The 11,702-nt window shown below is 41.0% G+C and overlaps 1 protein-coding gene across 2 annotated transcripts in view; it reads left to right on the top strand.

The window, feature by feature from the left end:
* RGS6 (regulator of G protein signaling 6) overlaps positions 1 to 11,702 on the top strand; it is a 247,467-nt gene that overhangs the window by 192,089 nt on the left and 43,676 nt on the right. For both annotated transcript variants that reach the window (XM_058806258.1, XM_058806257.1), the window contains exons 12-14: positions 633 to 694; positions 5,083 to 5,193; positions 8,535 to 8,660. In XM_058806258.1, the coding sequence (XP_058662241.1) occupies positions 633 to 694; positions 5,083 to 5,193; positions 8,535 to 8,660 (299 nt within the window). The remainder of the gene's footprint in view (positions 1 to 632; positions 695 to 5,082; positions 5,194 to 8,534; positions 8,661 to 11,702) is intronic.

Below are 11,702 nucleotides of genomic sequence, written 5' to 3'. Positions count from 1 at the left end.
AGTTATTTGGACAATCATGCCAAGGAACGACCAGCCAACTCACACATCCTTGAACTGGCATGAAGAGCTGTCTCTCAAAATTACTTTGATGCAATAAGCAGCCCTCACTGAAAGACAAACAGGAATCCCTGGATCAGCATTTTACTAATGCATCTTTAAACAAGTTTCTTAAGCAATCAGTTTTTGGGTGGTCTTCTGAGCTAAGCCTGGATGCTACATTTCTTGAGCTTTTTTATCACAGGTTGAAGAACTGGTTCATAGCAGAATGAAAGTGTGCTGTAAAATGTTACTGTTCTTGTGATGCCAGTCAGTAAGAGGAACAGGAGAGGAGAGTGTGTTTGTAAAAAGGAGATCATATTATACCCTGAGTAGTCTAGGAACCTTGGCCCCAAATATGTGTCTTTTCTACTTTCAGTTATGTCTTCTGAAGCTTCCCCTAGGGATTTGCCTTTGGCAAGGGAGCCTGCTATTGGAAGCAGTTAATAAGCTTCTGATTCCTAGGGAAGGGTCCCATTTCCTTCTGAATTACTTTCCAGCCTTTTGGAAAGAGAAATCAATAGTGTGTTGAGATATTGTCAGTGCATGCTGCAGAACTCATAAATTGTTAATGTCTTTGTCATCTCTCTCCTCAGATAACTTTTCTGAACATGCAGATAGAGAGACATTGTTTAAAGATGTCCAAAGTAGCAGAAAGGTGAGTGTCTCCATTTTGATGATTTCCCATTCTTTCCTCATCTCCAGTTTGGCATTTCTAGAAACAGAGCAGGCAGCAAAGTGCAAAGGCTTGACCCCCTTTCTGTGCATCAATCCTTTCCCCTCCTTGATCAGCTGTGCTGCCTGGCTGCTGACACCCCTGTACTCAATCTTCTGCCACTGAGCAAAAATAGGTGGGAAAGGAGGACTTGTAATCTGCAAAAGAAAAGAAGAATTCATAAAAGAAAAAACCCTTGTGTAACTTGTTTCCCACTGCTTCACTACCATGTGGTTTATTTTTAGAAAAGTCATTTGAGTCTCAATTTGAAAATACACTTTTTTCCCCTTTTTGGCCGAATCCTCAGTGCTTATCTCTTGTTAGTCTGACACAGCTCTGTTTGCATTTGTTGTACATGTTGTTCACATCTCTGTTCCTACTGGGGTTGTAGGACCAGTTCCTGCTCCCACTTACATGTATATGAAACCCTTAGAGAAGTACTGGCGTTGTATCTGGACTACTCAAGGCAGTGTTGCAAGGAGTGGATTTCTAAGGGCAAATCAAGGCACAATTTGACTTGCAGAGTATTTTGTTTTGGTAGAAAAGTATGAATAGGTGAAGAACAAGCTCAAATTTAATTGAGTATGACAACTCATTTACTTAGGTATTTGTAAGTTATGCACATTTGCGGGGTAGTCACTGAGATGAAGGTAGGGGTAGCCATGCTCTCCAGCGATATCACTTTTAAAGCAAAACCATGTTAAACATGAATGATAGGATAAGGCCTGGTTCCTTCTAGAGAAATAATAGAGGAGTTTTTATTTCAGCAAAGCAAAATGGGAATACCCCATGAAATGTGCTTTGCAGTGCCTGCATCTGTAGTTAGCATGCATGGACTAAACCAGGTAAATTAAATGGTGAGAGGCCCAATGTAAGTTCTTATTTGCTCATCAAGTTTTGCAATTAAAATGAAAATGTATCCAATTAAAGAGAAAATATTCAGAGGTCCCTGAAATCCTGCATGCAATACATTGTATGATTAAAATGAGCCCATTTATATTTATGTTTTGGGCTTTTGGATCATTTCAATTAAGAACATATACTTGTACTTTAAAACCAAAAAAGTTATTGTACTGAATTTATTTACAATGACCTTAATATACTGAGACGTTAATAATTTTTCTGGTTTGAAAAGTTTTGTTTTGTTTTGTTTTGTTTTTTTTTAATTGCTCTCAAGTTGGAGGAGAAAATGTTGCTATCAAAACCTTTGCAAAATAATAACCAGGAGAAAAGTGAATAAAATGAGAACAGTCAAATTACAGAATGACAGAATAAGCTGAATTGGAGGGGACCCACCAGGATCATCAAGTCCAACCCCTGGCCCTGCACAGGAGAGAGAGCCCCAAGAATCACACCATGTGCCTGACAGCATTGACCAAACACTTGAACTCTGGCAGGATTAGTGCCAGGACTGCTACCCTGTGGAGGCTGTTCCAGAGCCCAGACACCCTCTGGGTGAAGAACCTTATATTTCTAAATTATTATTAATAATTATAAAGAATGAAAGTCATGGTTGTGATCTTTATTTATGAGGAGGTGTTTGGTTATGTGATGACTTTGGATATTGATTTGAATATTGGCAATATTGATTTGAGAGTACCGTGACTTGATGTGGAGAGTGGTGGGAAGTGCAGCCTGGATGTGGAGCATTGCAGAGCAGGTAGGAGGGAAGCAGAGAAGCTGATGGGTCCAGTGGCTTTGCAGGGTTAGGGACTGGTGAGGAGGAATGAATACGAATGACCTGACTTGCACAATTGCCTGAAAAAACACCTGTGCAGCCTTGAAAGCCCCATGAAGACATTGATTACAAGCACTAGGAACAAATTTCCTGTGTAAGGAGATGCTGTTATTATCAAATCAATTTTCAGGCTAGACCCTGCTCTTGGGACAGTTTAGGTGACAATGTGGCAGATCAGAGTACAGGAAATGACTTCTTGGTATCAACAGTCAAGCCTGACAGTGGCACCACCTGCCAATTTTTCAGTATAGCACAAAGGCACTTTCAGAGAGGATGAGGGAAGTAACAAATAAATCAGGAAACACTAGGTCAAACAAGTTATAGGAACAAGATATAAATTGTTTCAATAGTAATAGATCGATTGTATTTATTTTACATTAATTCACACTATTCTTGGGATAGCCTTTGTCTGTCAGTAGAGGAAGGCTCTCCAAAGGATATCTCCAGCTTCTGTGAGATAAATGCTTGCTGCTAAAGATTTTCTTCCCTTTCCTCCCTGTTCTGCTTCCAGGAGTAGATCTGTACCAACTGTGGGAACAGGCATCCCTCAGCTGCTCCACCTACCTTGGAAAGTGTCTTTCTTCCACATCCTTTCTCCCCACTTGGGACCTGTGCACTGTCAGTTTTAACCACTGAGCTTTGAGAACTGTTGATAGCAGCAAAACTATCAATATATTCTACCTATTGTTTTCCCTGACTGCATTGCACAGTGTTAGTACAATTTCATTAGAAACAGCATCACCGAAATGCCTGGGGAAAAATGAGCATCTTCCTACCAGAAGCAATCTCAGTTCCCTAGATAAAAATTTGTGCTATTCTTTCAGCTTCTCATCAAAGGTCTTTGAAGGCTCAGCAGGCCCCCTTGATTGAGAGGCAGTTGGGTTCTCAATGCAAGCTCCACACCCTTCAGTCAACTGTTCCTACCACCTCTTCTACCGGGTATTCAGTTTATAACCCAAAAGGCCAGGTTTGCATTTTGACAAAAATGCTTTTTCTTAGGAGTCCCTTGCCTCTAGCCTCCTGTAGACAATGAGGCAATGATTCTGCTGCTGCCATTATACTGAATCAGCAAAATGTACTTAGAAATTCCCCCTTATTTAATTTTTGTTTTTTCCCTCTTTCTTTTTTGCTAGTACTTGTACTGGCACCTCTGATGTCTTCTTATTATTTTATTAGGAGCAATTCAGGTTTCACAGCAGATATCTCCTGATTGATCCTTTTTGGCTTTCTTTTCTTTTTTAACCAACCCTCTCTTTCATTGATGTCTAAGGGACTGCTGCTGCTCTGTGAAATTGGACGCTGCTCCCTCCTCCAACCCTTGACCCACAGCAGTCATGAAATGTAATTAATGAAATGAGATGAGACAGCCCCGAGTGCCCTAAGGGGCAATGGGAACCTGCTGTGGTTACAAAAGTGTATGATTTTAATGCCTCATGATAAGAGCTAGCACAAACAAAAAGAAATAATTACTATAGAGCAGTTCAGGGAAACTTTCTGCCTTTTATGACCCTTTGTTTGCAGGGTTTTTTCATTTGCCTGCCTTTTTGAGATGTGAAGGACCAGAGGTAAAGTTTAGTGTGGACAATCACAGTGCAAGTACATTGGTTGTTCAGTATGATGAGACATAATTGACTTAGTTAATTACTTGGCAGACGTAGGCAAAAAATAAAGTGCCTTAGAGTATTTCCAGTATAGACTAGAAGAAACGTCTTTTGATTTATTTCATGTTTGCTGTCTTTCTTTTGTAAAAATGCACCCCTAGCCGCAACCCCAGTGGAATTCCTGAATCATTTATGCAAGCAGACACAGTTCTTTCACCAGAAAGCTCTTTGAATCTCATCCTAGTGAGGATTAGAGGCTCTGTGCCTTAACTGACTCACCATGAAGCAAGCCAGTGTAAAGGCCAGGAGTTTTTCCAACGTGCATATTATTTACTATTCTCTAAGTTAATTATTACTGTTGAAGTATTTTACAATAGTGCTGTTAGACTAAATACTATACCAACATAACTAAAAAATTATCTATAGGCAAAGCTTTGATGTTTAGGACTATGATCCTCCAAAGATTTAAGCATATTCTTAGCTGCAGCCCATGACCCTGTTTAGGTGAGTTTCTCATAGTGCATAAATTTATGTGGGTGCACAAGTTTGCAAAAATGAAAAGGATGGGAGGCAATAGTAACATGTAACAAATTAATGGGATGGCACATACATCATATTCCTCTCATGGCTCTCTGGAGGAAGTCCTGCCATAGTAATCCAGTTGTTGCCTCATCAGGTTTTTTGGGGGCATCTCAACAGAGACAAGCTGGAGGAAAATGCTGCTGTTGAGGAAAATACTGCAGTGAGCTGGTGGGTGTTCGCAGAGAAATCCTTGCATGCATCATCCCTGGGAAAAGGGTCTCCTGTGATTGCTGGGAAACTGACTAATCCCTATAAATAAAAAGAACCACACACAAAAACAAAACAAAAAACCACCACCAAAAAACCCCAAACAAACAGGATAAAAAGAAAAGCTGCACTTTTCTGACATGTGACTGTGCATTCAAACCCTTTCTTTATTCTTTTTTTTCCCTTTTTTTTTTCCCTGCCAGTTTAATAGCCTACACAGAGCAGTATGTGGAATATGACCCCTTTATAACTCCTGCTGAGCCTTCCAATCCCTGGATAAGTGATGATGCAGCATTGTGGGACATTGAAATGAGGTAAAAATTAATTGGTAGTTTTAACTAATGTGAGAGTTGTCTTGCCATTTTCTTTATATGCTCTTAACACTGCCCTGTTTGGAAAGGAAGTTTTATGTCTGTACTACAAGATTCAAGAACATAGCTAAAGTTTATCACTGGTATCTTTGAATTATTCATCCCTTCCACTTTTATATGGCTTGATGTATGGGACTCTGTAAGTCAGGTAATGGATGTTCTTATACCTGTTGAGTACATGCACAGACTCAGGTATAGGAGCCTAAAGATGTAGGATACTGCTAAGACAAACTTGTTCCAGCACATCTCCAGTTTGTTCCAGCAAATCACATTTGACCCTTAGGAGCCTACTCTTCCCAGCTGCAATGCTCCAGCCCTGCTCTTGTCATGGAATCCCATGAAAAATGCTGCTGGTAAAATGGGATGATTTATAAGCGGTGGCCATTACTGCTGTGCAGAGTAAGTTTGGCACAGAAGAATGTAGCTCACATGTGATGTGTGACACTGGGCAGGTCAGAATTGTAATAGGTTGGGTTCGGGCCTCACCTGTTGGTGAACAAGCTGGCTTGTCTCTGTTATGGTGTCAAATAGATGGAAAGAGGGAGGAATGTCTGGAGAATATTCAATGTCTTGCACCTCAGAGAGTTTCTCAGCCCCAGCCCCCCCCCCCCCCCCCAAAAAAAAACCAAAACAAAAAAAACAAAAAAACCAAAACAAACAAGCAGAACACTGCAGCAGAGATCATGTTTTGCCCATGTGATGCTGGCGCAAGGGAACTCTGGCCTATGTTTGTATCTCTTGCCCTCACAGGCTATCCACAATCCTTGTAAAGGGGCTCGAATTGTCCTGCCTGCCTGCCACTATGCCTGACAACTCCCACAGCAAATTTGAATGGAAATCCCATGCCCCATATTACCTTCACTACCCAATCACATCCTGTGGCCAACAACTGCAAGGGCTCAGCAGCTACTCCAGTGTTTAGTTGCTGCCATTTGGCACCAAATCTGAATTTGGAGTTCACTTTAGCAAATTTTTGATAAGAGAATGCCAAATCTAATGCTGTATGTTCTTGAATAATAATTTAGAGATGTTATTGCCTAAGAAAACTGATTCATAGAGAATCAGTGTTCCAGGAAAAGAACAAGATTTTCCCCCATTTAAAAGCCAAGTAGTTTGGGATGTGAAAGTTGTTTTCACCTGCTTCTCTGGTAGTCACAGAAATCCATTATTTTCCTAACCTCTGCCCCTCTTCACATAATTTTAGTATCTGGTTTGCTTTTTTCTTAGCTAGTTTCTCTCATTTTCTCCATCCTCCCTAGTAGGACTAGTACCACATACAGCCCTTGCAAAATACTGCTCTGTAGAAGCCCTCACCCACAAGGTAATCCAGGCATCCATTATTTCTGCATCTGTTGATGTAGCTGCAAATCCCAGAAAAGCTGTCTGTGTCCCTGAAGAATACAATTAACCTGATGTCACAGCCTTATAGGAATTTAAAATAAATGCTTGGCTTCTGCTATGATTTCAGAGTTAAGGAAGGTGATTTTCCTGCAGGTGAAAAAGAAAAAGCTGTAGTGTGGGGAGATGGAAAAACAAACAGCTATGTATTTCCATTTTATTCTCTATTGTAAAAAAACTAACTGCATCTGCATCTAGTTGCAACATGCATGAATAATTAAATGATCTCCAAGATCCCCTTGTGTTGCCTGCAAAGCTGTTTCCTCAGTTAGGAAGGCAGAGCCCTTGTGCAGGAAAACAAAGAGCCTCTGACTGCCAGTGGCAAGGCTGGCTGCTGAGTATGGGCAGCCCTGTGGCGCTGGAGCTTATCCTCCATGGCAGTCAGGACTCAGGAAATGACACGGAAAGCATTCTGTTTTAGACAGCACTTTGGCCTTTTTTTGTGTGTGCCAGAATGTTGTGTAGCTGCAAGAAGAGCTGGTACAGATCTCTGGATTCAGCAGGAAATTCCCTGAGCTTAGATTGTGCATGGCTCTGCACAAGCATGGCTTTTGTGTCCCGATGGCCAGGCTGGTTTGTGTAACAGGTAGGCTGGATCTGCACCTTTGTCTGCAGCACTGCTGGCTCCTGAGGGAGCGCAGGAGGAGCCATCCCAAGTGTGCTGCTCCTCGAGTGAGGACATGCCTATCAATTTTGCTTAGCCTTTACACCAAGAGAAAATGAAAGCAGGCATTTTATTTACCCCTTTGGCTTACTTGTCTTCAGCACAGATCGCCACCGTCCCCTAAGGCTCCATGATTAGGAATCGCTGTGGACATGAGGAGACACATAGTTTAATAGATATGTACTGTTAACAATGGCTCTGCTGTCACACATGGGAGCAGCTGAGCTGTGTTCTAATGGTTGTCTCATAGTATGACGCCATCACACCAGAAGCTTTCAAACACTTTGTGAGCCCAGATTACGCTCTGATGCAGGCTGTCTCATAGGATCCTCGTTGTGATTCCCAGGCCAGGCACCACCTCTGCCCATAGGCATCTCTGCAACACGTCTGGCAATTCAAACAACAGCTTATGTAAGTTGGCTGTGTTAAGAAATAATTAAGGAGAAAGGTTGCTGGTGATTTTGGGCGCCTCTGCATCTCAGTGTCCCAGCTGAGATAGAAAATAAAAGTCTGATTATCATGGAGTAGGAGGAAGATGTTTTTTAATCTTCTGAGACTTAGGCATGCAAAAATCAGAGGCACTAAAAAATGAAAGACCACAAACCAGTAATCATTTTAGATACTTTGCCTGCACTGCTTCTTAGTGGAACTGCTTTTCTAATGCAAATGTGGATCTGAAAATCTGAAGCCAGTTCCAAGTGACCAGGCAGTACTGTGTGGGACACAAGGAAACGCTCTGGAGCCCACCAGTGACCCAGGAAACATTGCTGGGAATTTTTTATCTTGATGTATAAGAAATCCTAAGGTACATTTGAGGAGATATGCAAGAAGTGCATAATGGTATGGTATTAATAGAAATGGTATATCCATTTAGGCATGGTATGCTGTTCTTCCAAATGAAACCTACCAGAAATTGCATTGAAAATAGTATCATTCACATTCTCTCTTATGTCACCATGTATGTAGCACCCAAATAGCATCCTTTAAAGATTCAAATGATGTAATGATTTAAAGTCCTCCAGTTGCTTTAATGTTGATCCTGGTCTTTATAGGCTTTTTTTTTTTGTTATTTGCTAACCTGTATTTCTGAAAAATCTTGATAAAAAAACAACATCTCATCTAATAATCTTCTTCCCTTCACTTAGCAGAAACAGCAGCAGCTGCTCGGACAGCAGGCAGAGATGCACATTCCATCTGTTTTTCCCCTTCTCTCTCCAAACAGCAAAGAACCTAGTCAGCAGCGTGTGAAAAGATGGGGTTTCTCCATGGATGAGGTGCTGAAGGACCCAGTAGGACGAGACCAGTTCCTTCGTTTCCTGGAATCAGAGTTCAGCTCAGAAAACCTCAGGTGAAACCTTTTCGGACTTGACTAAATGAATGGTCCTGATCCTATTCTCTTGTATAGGTGAAATGCAATGTTTGGTGTGTCTGGAACTGCTAAAAACACCCATTTGAATAAAGATGAGAATGGCAGGGTCTGGCCCATAGCACTGCTACAGACTCCTATACTAGACCTATGTGAGTAATCTCAGAAGCAGTTTAGCAGAGCCAGTGTTGTCAGGTATCTTCTGCATGCAAGGGCTTGCAGACTTGCATGATGTGATGAGATGCAGCACATTGCTCCTGAGCCCCCTAACAATATATAGTATTTACATTTGTCTGTATGGGCAGGGCTTGTGGTAGGGAAACAGTATGGATATCATGTGGCTATGAACTTTGCAGTTCTTAGTTGCAGTCAGGTTTGCAACAACTACTTTTAATTTTGGCATGTGCTAACTATCCAACAGCATATCTCACCTTAGCAGGACTCTCTGTGTGGGGATTCTGAGTACCTGACTTCTCAAGTTGTGAGGAAGTCAGAACTTCTGTTATGAAACATTATGTATTTATGCACGTGATCCTACATCAGGCTGAGAGCCAGTAAACCCCACTTTTTGACTGAATAACACTACAGAGGTGCTGTAGTGGTGCTGTGGTTGTGTCTCAGCACAAGAAGGGGTAAAGGGACAGGTTCTTGTGGGGTTTTTTTTGGGGCAGTCATGTTCCAGAAGGCTAAGTGAGCATTTGCAGGGAAGGCCAGAGAAGCTTGCAGGTTCACTGACAGAACTGTGCCTGCTCTTGGGCTGAGGAAGTCAGTCCAGCTTTGGCCTGTGGTTGTAGTGAGCAGGCTTGATGTTCTCTATTTTTACAGCAGATAAGAACCTTACTGCACTGCCTTTTTTAGTTATGGTTTTTTCATTCTATTTCACTTAGAAAATAAAATACATTACTAAAGTATGTGAACAATTGTCACTGTAGTGCAGTTGGCTAACCTGCAAGACCTGAAAGAGGAATTCCCCAGAAACTGATTTTTAATGACATTGGAACTTACCATCCTATTTATTAAGTTTCCCTGTCCAAGGAGAAGTGCAGAAAGCATGCCAGCAGCAAAACAGTGAAAACTCAATGCACTTGATTGTTTTGAAAAATCCAAAAGATAACCTGTAAGAAAACAAGCGAGTGTTACTAATTACACAAATGAGCTTGAAATTTTATTGCTAAACAGGTACTGAACTTGCATATGCTTACTGCAGTTATGTACAGCAGCACTCATTTGCAATTAAATTGTAGTGATGAAGTGCAAAGTTAATGTACTGAATTAAAATACTCTTCAAATTAGTGCTCTGAAATTAATCTGGAGTTGGGCTAATGAAATCCAGCAGGTTTTATGACTTAGCTCTCTCCCCCCTGTTCATCCTACTCCAACAAATGGAGAAAGTTTGATTATGAGGAGGCAAACTTGTACCTTTCTTGGTCAGTCAGAGCTGCTCCTCCTGCTGATGCGCATTCTCTTTGATTTTGAGATGTAGTGAAGGGAGCTGGCAAAATCAGTGGGCTGGCATAGGCAGGTTAAATCCTGCCTCCTTTGTGGAAGACATTGGCATGATTCTTAATATGGGAACTTTGCTATCATTCTTATGGTATCATTATGATGGTATTGCCTTACGTGGTATTCTTATCTCATATTGGATACATTAGCAAGCCTGTTTAAAGCCTTAAATAAAAGGATGCAAAGGCAGAAATATTCATGAAAAAACTGGAATAGAGTGAATTATTAGCAGTGATGCTTGAGAGAAGAAGGGTTCAGGTGAGGCAGAGAAAGCTCCTTAATTCTCACTAGGAATATATACCAAAAAAAAGAAAGTAACTGCTCGATGCTTACGCATGCAAACAAAATCTAAGTTACACTCAACAACAAAGTTGGGATCTGCCTCATGTAAGCCAACAGCTCAGAAGCACATGCTTTCTTTTTATGAAATATCCTTTTAGAGAGAAGCTGAAGAGGAGTCAGTGAGTCATCTGAGAAGAATTTGTTTCAGCTTCAAGTGGAAACAAAACTAAAAACACCTAAATTACACTAGAAAGCATCCATCTCTTGTTATCATAAACCTGGAGAGACTGATTCAAATGAGTGCATGGCAGACAACTACAGTAAAATGACACACATCCCACCCAAACCCTAGGAAGGTGTAAGAAATTTTCTGAGAGCACAGCACTTAGCACCTTGCTAGAAAAGTAACATACAGATTAACAAAAGTTAATCTTCTCTGAACTCTCTTCCCAGTAACTACCCAGAGATCTTGGAACTGTTGCAGTAGGGATGTATTATCTCTTGGGAGTGCCAGTAGGATCTTGGGAGTAACTTTAGGATTAACACTGGCCAGAGCCTTATAAACTGTTGAATTTAAGACAGATAATATGTTGAATTTAAGGCAGATCTGAGAAATTGACTGCTGGAAAACCTAGAAATTCATGGTAGCACTAGAAAAGATTTTGTGAAGTGTGTGCTTGAGAATGTCTTAAAATGAATGTAATTCAGCAATCCAGCAAGGGGACCAAATTCAGCTCTCATACCTTGTGGTGCAAGTCCCAAATCACAGGGCTGATGGTAGTGGGGTATTTCCATCTCTTCCTAGCTGAGAAAAATTGGTCCCAGTGGGGGCCTTGGGTGAGGCACTGCCAGAGATAGCAGCAGACTAGACTCCATGACCTCCCAGATCACCTTCCAGCTGTGTGTCTGTGTTCTAATAAACTTGCAGGATCTTGTCCACCAGTCTCCTGGGCTCGGCTGAGCCCTGTAACTTATTTATTGGCTGTCCATTATTTATGTGGGAGCAGGAAAGCCAGTCAGTTGGTTATATTTCTCTCTGTTTTTATTTTAACTCTTTTCCTTGCTCTGTTTTCTTTCTCCTCTCTGTTGTTATCTTTCATCTACAATTTGTTTTGACTTGGGTGATTTTTGAAGTACCCAAAATATAGCTGACAAAATGCCAAATTTAAAACAAAAATAAATAAGAAAGGATAAGAAAAGAAAGGGCATCAGAAAGTTATTATACATTTTTTATGACCT

The sequence above is a fragment of the Ammospiza caudacuta genome, chromosome 6 (assembly GCF_027887145.1).
Source record: "Ammospiza caudacuta isolate bAmmCau1 chromosome 6, bAmmCau1.pri, whole genome shotgun sequence".
Taxonomy (NCBI): Eukaryota; Metazoa; Chordata; class Aves; order Passeriformes; family Passerellidae; genus Ammospiza; species Ammospiza caudacuta.
This window is presented reverse-complemented; position numbering and strand designations above follow the sequence as displayed.